At 45.0% G+C, this 18413-nt stretch overlaps 1 protein-coding gene across 1 annotated transcript in view; it reads right to left on the bottom strand.

The window, feature by feature from the left end:
* The window catches only part of CA10 (carbonic anhydrase 10), a 755177-nt gene extending 739475 nt beyond the window's left edge, over positions 1-15702 (bottom strand). The window contains exon 1 of the mRNA XM_007941858.2: positions 15642-15702. Coding sequence (XP_007940049.1) covers positions 15642-15702 — 61 coding nt within the window. The remainder of the gene's footprint in view (positions 1-15641) is intronic.
* Positions 15703-18413: the final 2711 nt, after the last annotated feature.

Below are 18413 nucleotides of genomic sequence, written 5' to 3'. Positions count from 1 at the left end.
TCTACTTGAGGTAAATGTTTAACTCACATGCCTGTACTTTGTTTGGCTGGAAACCACAGGGGTGGGTTCAATTCCGGACCTGAAGGGCAGCTAGGGGCCATAGTCTCAGTGATTCCACCAGGCTCTATTGGACCAGCTAACCTGGTCCCAACCATCTTTTTTTTTTTGATTGATCTCTAGTGACAGAAAATTGATCACTGGTTGCCTGAGAGGGAGATCAGGGCATAGACGAGGAAATTTTTGGGGTAGGAATATCTTCACTATATTGATTTTGGTGATGGTTTTGCAGATACATACATATATCAAATCTCATCAAATTGTATAGTTTTTTTCTAGCTGATTGTATGTCAGTTATATCTCAGTAATGTTTAAAAAATAACAGGTGTTGGTGAGAATGTTGAGAAATTGGAAGCCTTATATATGGCTGATAAGAATGTAAAATGGTACAGTTGCTTTGGAAAACATTTTGGCCTTTACTATTCAAGGAAATGAAAAGATATGTTATTATGAAAAGTTGCACATGAATGTTAATGTTGTTTTTGTTGTTATGTGCCAAAGAGTTGGACCCGACTCATAGCGACCCCTCCTTGGGTTTCCGAGGCAGTATAACTATGGAAGTAGATTACCCAACCTTCCTTCCAAGATGAATGTTAATATCAGCATTAATCATAATAGCCAGAAAATGGAACCAACCCAAATTTAAAAAAAAAAAATCTTGCTGCATCGACATTTCAAAAACTAGAAAACTGTAACATCAACTGCAAACTTGGGTAATTTTCTGTGCAAAACTCATAACACTATACAATTTTAATACCTAGAAATTATCAAGTCCAATATCCCTATTTAAAAGAAGAATAATGACTTCCCCTAACACTTAAAATGTCCTAATTCCATCCTAATGATCTTTTCAGAAAATCACTTGATTCTTTCTTCCACAAAACTGACAAAAGTAAACTCTAGGGACAATACATAAGAAGCCTCAAAATTCCAGATCTAGATCTAGTGAAAGTATTGCTTGTTTGTTCCGGTTACCTAGTGCTGCTCTGACAGGAATATACCACAAATGGGATGGCTTAAACAAACAGTAATTTATTCTCTTACAGTTTAGGAGTCTAGAAGTCCGAGTTTAAAGTGCCAGTCTCTAGGGGCTGTGTGAAAGCCCCTCAACCTTGGACTTCAGCTCTGCCTCTTGTTCCCAGCCCACTGAAGCTAGAGGCATCTCTTCACTCAGGCAGCTACTGGCTGCTGAGGCTAACAAACCCAAGGTCGACAAATATAATAAGGCACAGTTCAAATACTACCAAACCACATGGCAGGCCATTAATTCAAGTTCAGTGCAAGTCCCAAGATCAGAAGAGCATGGCAGGCTGAACAACGACACAGCTACATGCAGGGTTCAAGCATGCCATAAGCTAGACACAACTCCCAAAGCTGTTTCTTATATATGGAAAGAAGACCACATACCCAAAGGCAACTACTCAGCTGCTCACAGTAGATTCCACCAGGGAGTTGATTACCAGTGTGTCATCATGGGGAATACTACATCCAGCTGCCCAGCCACTCAACCAGGCCCAGCCAAGTTGACACACAAACTTAACCACCACATTGTTCTTAGGGACAATTTCTTGTCTCTGAAAAATGAGATCTTGAATCCCATGGTTATTCAGTTTTTCATCATTAATGTTTGAGGTGTCCCATTGTTGAAAAGCCTTCTGAAAGTTTAATCACTTTTCTACATAATTGCTTACTCCCTCAAATAATTCAAGGGTATTTCTGACATATTTTAGAAAACAAGTATCTTCACAACTGGACCAATAAACAACATGATAAATGACAAAGAAATTGAAGTTGTCAAAGATTTCATCCTACATGGATCACTAATTGTGGTAGTTAATGCTGTGTGTCAACTTGGCTGGGCCTGGTTGAATGGCTGGGCAGCTGGTAGTAGTTATTCCCCATGATGAGACTGGCAATCAACTCTATGGTGGAATCTATCACAAGCAGCTAAGTAGATTCTTTAGGGCTGTGGTCTGCTTCCCATATATAAGCACTAGCTTTGGGAATGGTCTCCAGCTTTTTGGCACACTTGAACCCTGCATGTAGCCAAGTTATTGTTCAACAGCCTGCTATGCCTGGCTGATCTTGGGACTTCATCTGGACTTGAATTAGTGGCCTGCCATGTTGTTTGGTAATATTGGGACTGTGCCTTTCTACTTGTCAACCTTGGGCTTGTCAGCCTCAGCAGCCAGCAGCTGTCTGAGTGAAGAAACGCCTCTAGGTTCAGTGGGCCAGATGCAGGAGACAGAGCTGAAGCCCAAGGTTGAGGGGCTTTCAGCCAGCCCCTAGAGCCTGGCTCTTTGAACTCAGACTTAAAGCCTCCAAATTATAAGATAAACTCCTGTATGTTTAAGCCATTCCATTTGTGGTATACTCCTGTCAGAGAGGCACTAGGTAACCAAAACAATAATCAATGTATACGGAGCAGCAAAAAATCAAATGGTACACTGTATTGGGCAAATCTGCTGCAAAGGACCTCTTTAAAATCTTTTTAAAAAGCAAAGAAGTCAGTTTGAGGACTATGGTGCTCCTGACCCAAACCATGGTCTTTTTAATGGCCTTATATGCACGGAAAAGTTACCAACTGCCACTGAGTTGATTTCAACTTACAGAAACTCTATAGGACAGAGTAGAATTGTTCCATATGGATTCCAAAACTGTCAATCTTTTCAGAAGTAGACTGCCTCATCTTTACCCCATGGCGTGGCTGGTGGGTTCAAACCATCAATTTTTTGGTCAGCAGCGCAATGCTTTAACCAAAGTCCCACCAGAGCTCCTTCATGTGAAAGCAGGACAATAGAAAAGGAAGACAGAAGAGAAACTAATTCATTTGAACCAGGTTGTTGGCAAAAAATACCAAATATACCATGGACTGCCAGAAGATAGAGCAAATCAATCTTAGAATAAGTAGAATCAGAACACCCCTTAAAAGCGAGGATGGTGTGACTCTGGCTTGCTTACTTTAGACACATCACCCAGGAAAGACAATCATGAAGAAAAGACTTCATGGTTGATAAAGTATAAAGTCAGCAAAAATGAGGGAAACCCTCAATAAGACAGATCGACACAATACCAACAATCATGAAAATTGCATAGGACTGGACAGTGTCTCATTATACATAAAGTCACTGTGAGTTGAAGACAACTCAATGGTACCTAACAACAATATATTACTTATGGATGCAACATGATAAAACTATAAAAAAAACTTCATACCATTTTCCCAGTAATCACAATACTGGGATGATTTTTGGAAATATTTCAATGGAAACAAGTATCTATAGGTGTTAAACGCACAGCAAAATGGCCAAAATTGGAAACAATACAGATATCCAAAAACAGGGGAAAATGTAAATATAAATAATGTTATTTTAAAGGAACAGACTATAAAAGAAATATTACAAAGAAAATTATGAGATATTAAAGTGGCAAACATTAGCTAATCGTTCATCAAACCATCTTTCCTTTACCCCTGGGCATAAGGCTAGACTACAGTCCCCAAGCTCTTTCTGCGTGTAACTGAGCAGAAGTGATGCACACAGCTTTCCTGCTTGGCTCATAAAAACTCCTCGCATGATCCTCCACATTCTTTTTCTCCATCTACTGATGATGCCTAGAACAACTGTGCAAGTCAAGCCATGAACACAGCAGAGCCTCCATCAGTCTTAGGAACCCCCAGTCATTACACAGGGCAGGTTTCCTCCTCTCCTACACTACCCCCCTCAGCACTCCCCTAGACACATACCCACTGGCACCAATGGGGCAATGAATGTGAAAATTACTGTTACGTCACTGAGATTGTGGGCTCATCAGTCACAGAGCCCAGGATTACCTGAACTAACATAACTAGGAAGCAACATGGAGGAACACATCTGATAGAGTGCAAAGTTAAAAAATAAAAAATTGCAAATACTAAGACTGAAAAGAATTTATGAGCATAAATTTTGGTAAATGAAAATTTATCTGTGGGGAATCATTTTGTTCTAAATTTTCTTTGATCCTATTGCCATATCATATTTGGCACTAAAATCAAATGAATGGATCCCAGTATCACACATGTCTGTGACTCTGACATGCTTTTGCATACACTCTCTCTGGCTTGCAGGAGCACTGATCAAGGAAAAGCATCTCTCTTGAACATGACTGATCTAGACACAGATGATGCATAAATAAAACTCTTACTCTTTAATTTGTTCAACACGTTTAACTGTAGATGGGACACATTGTAAGACTTCACCTGGCTTAGTCCAGCTCTAATCTTGGCAGTTTCAAATGCAGGAGAAAAAAGGCTGCACCAACTCATGCACTTAAAATGGCAAGCAACTTTCATTTAGCCTCTATATCCCAGTACTTCAAGGACACAAAACAAGAGGCCACAAATAACTTCTCCACCACCGTGGGATAGCAGGCAGGAAACTTGTTACCGATACAAAACATAACGATGTCACCAATTTTCAGTCTCTTCTACAGGTATTTGAGTCACTGTGACTTAAAACTGATACCATGACAAGACTTAGGGATCAAGCGGGTATTTCTATTCATACCCAGGCCATATAACAGAAATGAGATGTTCACAGATGTCTCACTTCCTATCAGTATAATCTCCACACATCCACTGAGAGACTAGCAATAGGATCCTTTTTTCTATAGCCTCCCCTTATTTTTTTCACTGTAAAATAACAAGCAAACAACAACAAACTACCTAAATGACCATTTCACCACAGCTGTAAAGATCAACTTGGAGATCGCAGGCAGAGTTCACAGCCAAGAACAGCAAATCCGCTGTCCTTCCGACTCCTAGGCTCCTGGCTCTCCTCCCTGGAAGAACCAATCAGCTACACCACAGTTCTGTTACAAAAGGCCAGAGGGGAAATACTGTTTTTGACACAAGACAGAAAGGCACTTGATTGCTAACCAGAAAGATGGTGGTTCAAACCCACCAGCCACTCCTCGGAAGGAAGATTGGGCAATCTACGTCATAGTGATACCGCCTCGGAAACCCAAGGAGGGGTCGCTATGAGTCAGAGATGACTCTATGGGAAAGCACCACAGAGACCAGAGTCATATCCATGCTGCTCTCCATCAAGACGAAAGGGCGGGGTAGGCTGTTCCCCTTAAGCACTCTATTTCAACACTGACTAAAGGGCAGTGAGCTTTCTCAAGTGCTGGTTTCTCCAAAGCTGGAGTTCAGTGAGAAAACCCTAAGTCCTAAGCCTTCTCCACTAACAAGAAAAGGAAATCAGTGCCTCCACTGATCCTTAATATGCGGTATCATAAAACACAGGGAGCTGAAATACATTTCAAACAACTCCACCTGCCCAAAATAATGACAGTGTTTAAAACAAAGATAAGAGTTGAGTCTGAGAAGGAACTGGAAAGCTATCAAACGCTCCCTGGGAAGGTCTCTCTGCCATTGCATGCATGCGCACAGATCACCATGCAGGAGAAGCGAGAGAGCTGACAGGGATATGCTGTGTATCTTCCCACCTTTCCAGCCTTAGCCAGCCAGCTCCCAGTCTCCTGTGAAGGAAGGAAAGGCCTTGTAAACTGCTCCTTGTTACTTATTTATGCATTAATTCAATCATTCATTATTGAGCATCTTCTAAATGCCAAACACTGGGCTGGGCAATGGGAAAAATAACGTGTGTGTCACTATATATACATTCTACAACAACAAAGATCACTGCTGTTCTGTTCACTCTATTTTATCATCTGCCTCTCACAGGCAGTGCTAGCTCAGAGTTGGCACTCATCAGTATTTGTAGAATGAATAAGCAAACCCATTAAATAGTGGTGGTGGTGTGTGTGTGTGGGGGGGACTTCCAAAGACATTTCCTTTCTTTGTACATTTCAAGAATCCTATGAAGTATTTAAGGAGCCGTACTGGTGCAGTGGTTAAGGGCTCAGCTGCTAATCAAAAGGTCAACAGTTGAAATCCACCAGCTTCTCTGTGGGAGAAAGATGTGACAGTCTTCTTCCATAAAGATGACAGCTTTGGAAACCTGTGGGGCAGTCAACTCTGTCCTCTGGTTCACTTTGTGTTGGAATCGACTCTGCAGCTATGGGATTGGTTTTGGTAGGTGGTACAAATGGTTAAGCGCTCGGCTAGTAACCAAAAGTTTAGAGGTTTGAATCCATCCAGAGCACTTTGGAAGAGAGGCCAGGCAGCCTACTTCCAAAAGGTCACAGTTCAAGAAAACCCTACAGTTTTCAGAGCAGCTCTACTCTGAAAGGAGCTCTGGTGGCATGGTGCCCAAGGCACTTGATTGCTAACCAGAAAGGTGGTGGTTCAAACCCACCAGCCACTCCTCAGAAGGAAGATTGGGCAATCTACTTCATAGTGATACCGCCTCGGAAACCCAAGGAGGGGTCGCTATGAGTCAGAGATGACTCTATGGGACATAACAACAACAACCACCACTCTGAAATATATGGGGTTGTCGTGAGTTAACATTCACTCAATGGCAACTGGTTTTTTTATTTGTTTTGTTTTTAATGACATATTTCTTCCTACTCCAATCTCATAGGAGGACAGAGATCTGCTTGCTCAGGAAGGGTGGCCATCAAGATTGTTTTTCTTAACAGTGAAAGGTAGCCCTGTGGTGGGGAGAAGGGGCAGCACAAGGGGACTGTGTTGAATCACATCCTTCAGTAAATGAGTTTATTCCAACTTGGGCATTGCTGCCAAATGTATTGTGTAGCCAGCAGGACTTGGCTCCGGAAAACTCACCTGCAAGTCACAGGCTTCATTTCCTACTGCCAGCCCCATCAGCCACTGGGCATGAAGTACTGGCCACAGTTAAAGATTAATTCTGTATTTACTGTGACGAAGGTACCACCTCTCCCAGATCAGGAGGGAACAACGTTTGTAAGCTGTCTCCTTCACCACCATTGACAATCGCTAGGCTGCCATCATGATGGCATCATAATGCAAATGTAATCAAAGCCACACACAGGCCACACCACTAACAGCCCAAACTCATTAATAAAGAGCAATTACGGTTCAGTTAAGGTTCAGGCAATCCCAGACCACTGCTCACGATCCACGGCTCCCTACCCCAACACCCCTGCATGCTGGAAATCCTTTAAAGTCTTGTCCAAGGTTACATGGGAAGAAGAAAACGACAAAAAGTTATAGGGAAGATTATTTATAGGGAAGTTAATAATCCAAGAAAATAAGAGGATAATTGGCACATTGCAAAATCCAGGCTCAGCTTATAGGGACTTGGCCCTTATTCCTAGAGTGTAAATATATAAACTAAGCAAGGTGATAAACTCTGTAATCTATACCTGGGTTACCTCAAAAGCTTCTGGGAAACCACTGGAATTGGAGCCAGCACTGGAAAATGACTAGTGAGCTGAGCCAAACGGAGCATAACTGGACTAGAGCCAAAAGCTTTAAGCATGACTGGTCTGTTCTTGCTGAGAACAAGGGTGCGAGGCAAAGCTAGTCCTTCATGCCTGAAGAGGAGGCACTGCCTGCACAGACGGGAGAAGCGGTTTGACAAATTATTATTATAGGCAAGGTGTTACTGTTACTGAAACTCTATTTCCTAAATGCTCTTAGATTTCAACATCATCCACTCCGCTCTACATTCTGTTGTTGTTGTTAGGTACATACAGTTGGCTCCAACTAATAGCAGCCCTGTGTCCTACAAAAAGCAACACTGCCCGGTCTTGTGCCATCCTCACAATCCTTGCTGTACTTGAACCCACTGTTGTAGCCACTGTGTCAGTCCATCTTGTTGAGGGTCTTCCCCTTTTTTCATTGACCCTCTACTTTACTAAGCATGCCGTCCTTCTCCAGGGAATAATCCCTTCTGACAACATGACCAAACTAGATGGAACAGCCCACTCCACACTCTAGCTGTTGCCATATTGACCTCCTGACAGTCTCTCGCATGCACCACATCCAACCTGACCCCCATCTTCACAAATGCTGTTTCCTGTGATCATCTCTCCCCATCACACCCCTCCCCACCAAGCAGTCCCAATTCTCTACAATGCTAACTCTTCAGCATCCTTCAAGACTCAGTCCATGTATCCTTTACTAAACACTACCTACTCCATGCCTCCCACCTCCTGAATGTGTCAGATGTCCCTTCTCTGCTCTCCTCAAACACTTCCAGTGTCTTTTCTTTTTATTACAATACTTATCACTTTCTACTGTAATCGTTAACGTATTTTTTAAATCAGTCTCTTACTATACTATGAGTTCCTGGGGGCAAGGTTGGTGTCTTATTCATTCCCATTGGATCACCAGCATCTGATGTACAGAAGGCCCTCAATAAATGGTGGGTGATTACATAGACAAAGGAAGATAGTAGCATAGTGCCTAAAAGGCACTTGACTTCTCACCAGGAGGCTGGCAGTTCAAACCCACCAGCCACTCCTCAGAAGGAAGATGGGGCAATCTACTTCCGTAGTGATACTGCCTCGGAAACCCAAGGAGGGGTGGCTATGAGTCGGGTCCAGCTCAACGGCACATAACAACAACAACAACATACTCACTGTATAGTAAATGGACTATCAACAGGGTAAAAAGGATAGACCACTGCCATACTCTACCAAGTAAGCATGCAGCCTATTGCAAAGATGAGTTGTGCAGAGTGTAATAAGGCAGAACTGCTGCAAAATGCTTTGCAGTACTTCAAGCCCCTGTTTCATGTCAAATAGTGCATCTATTGCTTGGCACACAATCAATCTTCATCATGTGAAAGCATGTATGGGTGATTCATTTCTTTTTGCTTTCATCTAATGCTAAAGACACTATTAGTATTATTCAAGTACAAAACTAAAGACACTTGCATTTGCTTAACATGAAAATACCAAATCTCAAAGACCAAGGTAAATCAGGGCTACAAGAGATAGGACAATTGTCTTTTTTTCAGTCTGACACACAGAATGTTACATAATGGCCAAACTGATCTGTGAGACCAGGAATTTTTAAAGGGTTTCATAAGTTAAGAATAAAGGTCGGCAAGAAAAGAAAGCAAAGTTGGGTCTCTAAGTCATTGCTTATTAAAATAGAAATGCAAAAGCATCTCATTAAGTTCACACAAACCTGCTTATGTCATTTTCCTTAGCTCCCCCTTTGCTCCTCAAAACTAAAAGATACTTCTCTCTGTCTGAGGAGATTTGACTGAGACCAACTAGATATATATATAGAATCAAGAAAATGTATGTATTAATTTACTAATGGCAAAATAAGGATTTTTATAATCAGTGCTTTTCAAAATTTATCATGTGTTACCGTATGTAGAAAGGGATGATAGTGTCTCACTCTGAGTCAGATTAGGCCACCTGTGGATAAAGGGGACTGGTTAGGGTCTGACTGTTTCAAGCCCCTCACTGCCACGCACTGGACTGATGAGACAGGTCTTTCAGCACACCAGTAACTTAGTCATGGAATTTGGGCCATGGTGTGCTGCCTGGGAACTATGAGAAGAAAACTATTCCTTCAAAAGTGAGACAGACAGATGATAGATAGATAAATCTTACAATGAAATGCACAGAAAGAGGAAATGGAAGATCTAGATATATATCACATTTTTAAAAAAAATGACTTTCTACTGGAACAAGAAGAAAAATTCTATTTGGCATTCTCAATAGGATGTTAGGTGTTATAACATCTGTGAAATTATCAAAGTAATCTGTAAGAGAATCACTGCAGTTAAAGTATCATAAACTGAAATAAAAAATATGCCCAAATAAATTCTAACTTAAGAAATAGAGACCAATTTGGTCATATCATTCCTAACTTGTACATAATTTTCTGCCAGGTTAAATACCTACTACTTGAAAACACCCCCTACTTGAAAAGGGGGTAGAAAATGGTGGGAAAATAATAAAAATGGAGGAAAACATAACAAACTGAAAGACAGAGTCTAAACTTTTTATCTTGGTCTGCAACACTGTTCTGGTTACCTAGTGCTGCTCTGACAAGAATATGCCACAAACAGGATGGCCTTAACAAACAGGAGTTTATTCTTACAATTTGGAGGTTTTAAGTCCAAGTTCAAAGTGCCAGGCTCTAGGGGCTGGGTGAAAGCCTCTCAGCCTTGGGTTGTAGCTCTGCCTTCTGCTCCCAGCCCACTGAAGCTGGAGGCTTTTCTTGACTCAGGCAGCTACTGGCTGCTGAAACTAACAAACCCAAGGTTGACAAGTAAAAAGACACAGTCCCAATGTTACCAACCCACACAGCAGGCCATTGCTTCAAGTCCATTGTAAGTCCCAAGGTTGGAAGGCTGCTGAACAAGGGCATGGCTACGTGCAGGATCCAAGCGTTCCATAAGCTAGAGACAATTTCCAAGGCTTCTCCTTATATACAGGAAGCGACCACATCCCAAAAGCAGCTACTCAGCTGCTTGTGGTAGATCCCACCATGGAGGTGATTGCCAGTTTCACCATGGGGAATAACTACCACCAGCTGCCCAGCCACTCAACCAGGCCCAGCCAAGTTGACACAGAAACATAACCACCACAAATACCCTCCACATTGGCCCAACTCTCCTATCTCTGTCTCCAGTTACTTCTTCCAATCCATGTATCCCATATTCCCATTAGACCACAGTTCTAACCCTAACCCTAACCCTAACCCTAACAGTTCTGATACTCTTGTTTTCATCCCTCTTGTCTTTGGACCAGAGCGCTGGTGGCGTAGTGCCTAAGGCATTTGACTGCTAACCAGAAGGCTAGCAGTTCAAACCCACCAGTCACTCCTTGGAAGGAAGACTGGGCAATCTACTTCCATAGAGATACCACTTCAGACACCCAAGGAAGGGTTCCTATGAGTTGGATCTGACTCCACAGCAGTGAGTTTGGTTTTGGTTTTTGTCTTTGGACACTGTATTCTTTCTTCATTGTTGTTGTTGTTGTTATTATGTGCCGTCGAGTCGTACCCGACTCATAGCGACCCCTCCTTTGGTTTCCGAGGCAGTATCACTACGGAAGTAGATTGCCCCATCTTCCTTCCAAGGTGTGGCATAGAATATCTTTATTTTTCTTTTCTCTCGTTGGGATATAATGTATTCTTCCAGGCCTACTTCAAAACTCTTCTCCTCTATAAATCCTTCCCCTTTTCCATTGTTGTTGTTATTGTTATGTGCCGTCCTCCAACAACATGGTTAAACTGCTCTTCCACTCTACTCCCATAGCACCATGTACTCACTTCTGTCACACAGCACGTGCCATCTTGTAAATGTTGTTGTTGTTGTTATGTGCCGTCGAGTCAGCCCTGACTCATAGCGACCCCTCCTTGGGTTTCCGAGGCAGTACCACTACGGAAGTAGGATTGCCCAACTTTCCTTCCAAGGAGTGGCTGACGGGTTTGAACTGCCAGCCATCTGGTGAGCAGTCAAGTGCCTTAGCCACTATGCTACCAGAGCTCCCACCTTGTAAATAGTAAGGGTATTGTTCATTTTTGTGATTCCATTGCCTGATACACTTTTGGTTGTTGTTGTTCAAAACCGAAGAAATGACTGAATAACTGCCATTCACAGAAAGAGGTCTGAAGTGTCAACACCACTTACTATTATTATTTATGACAATGATGATGGTGACTTCATGAGAGCAACTCCCATTCACTAAGTGACTACCACAGGGCAGGCACTATGTGAGGACCTTACGTACGTTTTCTCCAATATTCATTTAAATAATGATATTATTGCATGTGTACTATGGGCCAAACACTGATCTAAGTGAAACGCATCAGAGGCATTATCTCATTTAATCCATGTAACACACTGGTGGGGTATATACTATTATACCAGTTGCAAAGAGAAATTGAAGTTAAACCATTTTAATCTTCAGGTGAAGAAAACAATGCATGTAACATTCTTTGCTTGTAGGGATAGCTGAACACAGATATTGGGAGCAAACCTGAGTAAGAGCCTCATCTATTGGGTAGTCATCTACAACCCAAAACCTACCTTAATTCTAGCTTTAAACTATAATCACTCTTAACTTCCACTTCCAAACCCTCTAAGACTTACGAACATTCAACAAAATGTATTCATTCATTTGGAGACATCAAAATAGAAAAAAATGGAATAAAAATATTTGAAAGAAATCTTAAATCAAAAATGAGATAATGAATTTTAACTCACTTAAAGCTAAGTGTGGCTCTTCCAGTCTTGACATCTGTGGGTTTGGGTTGTCTCATCTATAAAATTATCCAACAAATTCCAAGAACAAATGACTTAAAATACATGCAATATCATGCAAATATATGAAAGCGACACATAGTTCAAATTGTTATTACTGCTGTTATTATTATGAAGAAACTGACAAAGAAGAAAAGTTACATAAGGGGAGAAGTAGGCTGCACATGCAAATTACATCAGGCAGCTGTCTTCTGACCAGGAAATTCTCTCCTCCGTGCTGCAAAGCATTCATTCTCGTTGCTTTTGCAGGAAGAGAATGGTGCTCTTGCTAGCACAGAGAAAAAACATCCCGATGTGTTCACACTTGCTCACTCTCCCTCTCATCCCTTCACAGATCCTGGGTGCCATGCATTTTCAGTAAAATTAAGTTTAATGCAGAGCCAGAACAACTCTCAGGTCATGGCATCCCCTCCTTAGCCTGATTGTGTTTCCACTGATAGCCAAAACTGATGCAATCTCTCCAATGTAAGATACACATGCTACTTACCCAGCAGCTAGCTAAGCCTGGCTAAGCAGACCCCTAGAACCAATGGCTGACAACCAAATTATTAGTGCAGAGCCAGGCTCAGGTCTCTGTATTTTAAACAATATATTTAAAGAGGTCCAGAGAGAAAACTCCCTGGGTATTCTTTCAATTTTGGGGGGTACGTTATGGTGTGGGGAGGGACCTCTAGTTAACAAACACTAAGCTACAAAGCACCGGAGTGTTTCTAAAAGCAAACGCCGCCCAGTGAAATTCAGTCAATATACCTTCCAAGTGCCAAATCTCCTACCAACATTTTCCTTCTGCAATGTTTACACTAAAGACTTTTGCTGGGTTTTTCTAGTCTGGTGTTTCTCAGTAATGAAATCAACCCTACTGGTCCATCAGTCATTAATACCCAGTACATATTAGCACCTATGTATTGGGTAGGGCTCTTCATACCAAGATGGTAAGAAGGTGTTTTGTTTTAAATTTTCTTTGCCTTTTTTTTTTTTTTCCTTTCTTTTTCAAAGATCAAGTAGGATGTATGAACACAAGGTTATGTTGTTTTGGTAGAAGTCAAGTCATGAGTAAATTAAAACTGCAAATCATGGAAACTACAGAAATGAAAGGCCCACTAAACTCAACCTCAGTCACACTTAACTCAACCTTGGTGCACTGTATTCTCATCCTCCCATCTCTTCAGGCTGTCAGACAGGGAAAAAGCAGCAGTCCGAGTCCCCAAACTGTGGTAACTGTGAGCCATAATTATATCACTAATCATAATTCTGACATACACTGGCATGACTGAATGAATAGGTCTGCTCATGGAGGGAGGAAGGCACCTTGGCCAGGGAGGAAGAATGGCCTTTTAAAGTTAAATCTATGGGTGTGGGGATGTAGAGCACATAACACTGCATCTCTGTCTAAATGTCTTCATAAAGTGCAAATTAATGCAGCTCCTAACTAGGCATTTGGAACGCTAACCTAGTTTTCTGTGTTTAGCAAATAGCTAGCAATTTTGCTTGCACTTTTATCCCCTCATTACATAGCAATGATGATTATTTAGTAAATGCATGCAAAAAGCCACATACTCCATAGCACCTCCTGGACTGGAAATAACCCCCTCCAAATGCTTCTATTTAAATAATTGAGTTGCTGATAGACCAAATCAAATATAGCTGTGGCAGATATCCCACAAATGCCTCTTTTGGAGGCTAAAAACAGACCCTTTCTCAGCTGGTTCCCCATGTGATTGCCTTGAGGGTAGGGCTGGGGGCAAAGAGGATGATGGAGGGGAAATCCAGAACCTGAATGAATGCTAACCTTTTGTAAATCTTAAAGGGACTCAGATGGCTATGTGTATTTTGAAAATTCTTTATGGGGAGAGGAGGCTATTTTGTAACTAGTAAAACATTCTGCAACAAGAGAAAGATTTTGGAATAGAGGCAGAGAATAGAAAGATGTAAAAATGAGTGAAGTGAGATGCCACCCAGTATATCCCTGGACATGTGGCTAATACATACCTTCATGAACCGTTGGGGAAATTTTCCTCTTAAATAAAGGGGTAAGAAAAAAAAAAAAAAAAGTCCCTTTACAAGAGCTGGGATGATCCCACAGCACTTTTTTTTTCTCTGCTAGGTACAGAGTATATCTCACTAATGTATTACAGAAAGAAAATTTCTTAATAGGGTGGCCAAGCCCCAAACAGAATAATTTCAGATAAGAGTCCCCATTTCTGCCCAATGAGGAGAAAGCTGAAACCAAACAGTAGTATTTTGAACTGTGTCTAGGATGAAGACAGGCCAAGGGTTTTTAATAGCCAGAATCAGGGCTGGCTTAGAGGAGTGGGGATTGTCAGGGCTGAAGGAGCAGGCAGGAACCATGTCCCTCCACTCTAACGCTGCTCAAATGTGTCTGCCCCAAGGGGCAAGGTTCCTGCTCTCTTCTTCTAGAGACTTCATGGGAAGTTGGCTGCATCCCCAATTCTGCAGAGGGAATGCAGGCAGAGGGGACCACTGCAAATGAGCTTTACTCTGGGTGTTTAAATGGCAGGTGTGAAGAAAGTGGGGTGGGCACTGTTAATGGGAGGAGCCACTGAATTGAACTGGGAGAACACTGCTGGTCCTGGGCTTTTCCTTCATCACTGCTACATACAACCCCCTCCAACTTCCTGCACCAAGAAAGACACTGCTAGGAAATCAGAATCCTTATTGACGCACAGACTCACAGGCACAGCACATTCCCCACCTCATTCAAGCCCAAGCACCCTGGGCTCTGTGAGTGTGAGCCAGCAGATTCCTTTGACACTGAGAATTAAGAAAGACCATGATCTAAAGCACTATCTATGGCAGTGTGGTTTCAGGCGGGTAGTTCTACTTGGGATGAAGGGAATGTGCTACCTGGTTTCAGACCATCACAAGAGATCCTGACTTAGGTGGGGAAGGTATGGAGGGACTGACTACACCATTCTGGTCGCTGCAGGTATTCTCCGGTCCCGCATTCTCCCGCAGTCCCTTGCAAGTGCCTAGATAAGAGGACAGGGCTTTGCATCCATTTTGCGTCAAGAACCACCACGAGTTTGGGAACTTTGAAAGCCAGGGGATAGGGGTGGGGGTTGCCAATGTTCTTATTTGAGCGCCAGAGTTCTCAGCCAGAAGAGCAGTTGAAAACGGACACCTATGTGTCTCTTCTTTCTCATCCCCATTCCTCTCTGGACTCCACACAGATCCCACTTCCCAACACACACACACACACACACACACCCCTACCCCCCCCTTGGGCTCAGGGTTTTCATTCTAAAGGCGGCAAATCTGCAAAGCTGTAACAGCCTCTGCCACCTCCCCTCCCCTCCCGCCCCACGAGGCTACTCGAGTGTCTACACACAATAAAATCCTATACATTGCAAACACCACAGCACAACCCAAACCCTCCCGCCACTCCAGCGCAACCCGTACCTGATATGCAGACGATGAAATTGGCGTGAAGAAGAAAAAGCACCTCCCAGACTATTTCCATCCTCTGATTCTCATTCCAAGTGCATCACTCGACGGGAAAACAGGGGGGAAAGGGGGAAGCCCGACACGGCACACACACATACACACACGCACACGCTCCCGAGCGCACACTCGCACTCCCACCGGACAGCCGGCCAGGGAAGTCACCCCCAAGATCAATATCGCAGTTCGAACTGTTCCGGCAAATCACCCCTCGGGCTCGACGGACGTGCGCCGCAGATGTGCTGACACATGTCCGATGCCTCGCTGCCCAGAAGGTCTCCCCGCTCGCCCGTCTCTGCTCTTCGCACGAGCGGCGAACACAGCACTAGCAGCGGCGGCGGCGGCAGCAGCCACCTGAAGCTACCAGTGCTAGCCTCTTCCTTCACAAGCGAGACCACGATCCGCCTGGCACCCCAAGACGACATAGACGATAGCCCCCCGCCGGGCCTTGCCGTGCAGTTCCGGGCCCCTGGCAGCTCGCCGCTCGCTGGCTAAGCCCAGGCAGTCCGCGCCAAGTTGCCCTCGAAGTCCGCCCCCCTCACCGGAGCATGGTCACAGGGTGGCTGCTCCGCTCCGGGGCCGTTCTCCTCCTGCTTCCGGGGGGCGAGGGGCGGAGCAGACAAAGCACACCAGGAAACAGAAAAAAAGAGAGAGAGAAAAAGGCAGGGATTATTGCCCGAAACCGCCGGCCGCCAGCAGCTCCGCCGACCCTCCCTGGCTCTCGGAGTCCTCGTGCAGCCCGCCGCCTCTGCGCCCAGCTTGGGCCGCGCGTCCTAGTCAAGGAGATGGAACGGCGGGGTGCCAGGCACTGGGGCGCGTCGAGGGCCTGTGGGTTCCCCACGACGCGCGCGCGCGCTTTCCGCTCCTCGCCTATTTTCCTGGGCTCCCCTGAACCCTTAGTTGCCTCGCTTCCATCGCCCGCAACTAGCGCCGCCGCCGCCGCGATTTTCCGCAATGCAACTGCAGGGGTCGTTATTTCCTCGCCTACGGATCCCGAAGCCTCCCGACTAAATTGGGAGGAGGAGGGCAGGTGGGGGCGGGGAGAGGAGGAGAGGGAGGCTCCGCCAGGTGAGCGTCCTTGCCGTCAGCCTAGCCGCCCGGCGCCCAGGGGGCGGAGGCTGGAGGCCGAGGCGGAAAGGTGAGGTTTAACCCGGTCATACGGAGGAGCAAAGGACTAGGTGTCGGAGCTCCGTGCCACAGGGGCCACCACCTCGGCCCCAGCCCCGGGCGGCCGACTCCGCGCCCCGCCCCAGCTGCCTCTGCCACACTCCGGGATCCTCGAGTTTAGTCTCTCCCCTCCTTAGAAGGAACTTCGCGCCCGCTGATTCGGCGCAGGAGAGCCGGGCGAGACTCATCCTGGGAGTGCCGTGCGGCACTCTCCCTCCGCTGCGCAATATTGGGGGATTTTTCTTTGCATAATTCATTTCCTGCCCTCTCCCTCGCTTCCCTCTCCTGCCCCCTTCTTCCTCCCCCCTTTCCGCTCCAGTGCCAGAACACTACTTACCTCCGAGTTCTTTCTGCAGGTTCCTAGATCAGGTGAAACTCGCCTGCAAGTCCCTCACCTCCCTCCTCCCTAAAGGAGAAAAAGCGTCTTTACAAGTCCGGATGCCAGCAGGGCTACTGCCAGCTGCACCGCCGCCCAGTTCCAAGATCCGGGACTATTGGAAACCTAGCCTTTGGAGAAATGGCATTCTCTTCTTTCCTCTCGTTTATTCTATTATTATTATTATTATTATTTTATTTCGGGAGGCTCTAGTGTTTTGGAGGTTTTTGCTAGGCTCCAGGATACTCTCCAACAGCGATACTCAGCAGCTTGCCCTGAAGATTCCCCAACCAAACCCGCGCGCGCGCGCACACACACACCCCCAGCGCGCGGTTCTCCAAGGCCCCAAGGGAAGGTGGGGGCGGTGCAAGCACCACACACCACTGAGGCCTAGGCGGGAGCCGGGAGGTCTGCGAAAAGGGTTCGCTTTGTAGCGGGCTGGCTGAGGCCAGGGGGAAAGGACTTACACCTGGTCAGCCGCTTGCAGTGGGCAATTGGAAGTAAACCCTGCGCTCGGGACTGTTCGCCTGACTAGAGGGCTTGGGAGCGTCAGGGGAAGGACAAATTGCAGCAGATTTGTTTTGCCTTTAACGCCGTCGCAGCGGTGTGCAAAAGCCCCAGACCTACCTCTTTGAAGATGCTGAAGAAGTGCGGGGGGAAGGGGCAAGATTGGGGGAATCCCCGGTAAGATTTTGGCTTTCTCGGCGCGCTTGTCTGAATTGCAAAATGTGACGTTGGGAAATTTTGCACGAGCGCGGATGGACACACACAACACACACAAAACTCGCTGAGGGATATTGCACTTTTTGTTTTTGGTATTTAGAATCCCTTTCAGTTTGATCCTTGATCTAATGACCTACGTGAAAGGTGGATAAGTGGGAGGGAAGAGGACTAAGAGAGGACTGTTCATTAGCTCAGAGTCGGTCTAGAGAGACTTCCCCTGGATTTCGGCACCCAGGATCATCGGTGAGGGGTTGGGACCAGAGGAGTTACACTGCGAAGCTCCCAGGATTCTTGAACTGACGCCAATATGCCCGGGAGTCTGGTGGGTCTTTTTGCTGAGTGGGAGGGAAGGAGGACCGAACGCAAAGAAGAGCAGCATCCCTCTGAGCTTCCGGGGCTGGGCCCACTGCATAAACCCCAACTGCTACGTAGTCCTGCCGCCTCCGGGGATTCAAAAAAGGAAC

The sequence above is a fragment of the Orycteropus afer genome, unplaced genomic scaffold (genome assembly GCF_000298275.1).
Source record: "Orycteropus afer afer isolate SDZICR_OR568_19922 unplaced genomic scaffold, OryAfe1.0 scaffold00085, whole genome shotgun sequence".
NCBI lineage: Eukaryota > Metazoa > Chordata > Mammalia > Tubulidentata > Orycteropodidae > Orycteropus > Orycteropus afer.
This window is presented reverse-complemented; position numbering and strand designations above follow the sequence as displayed.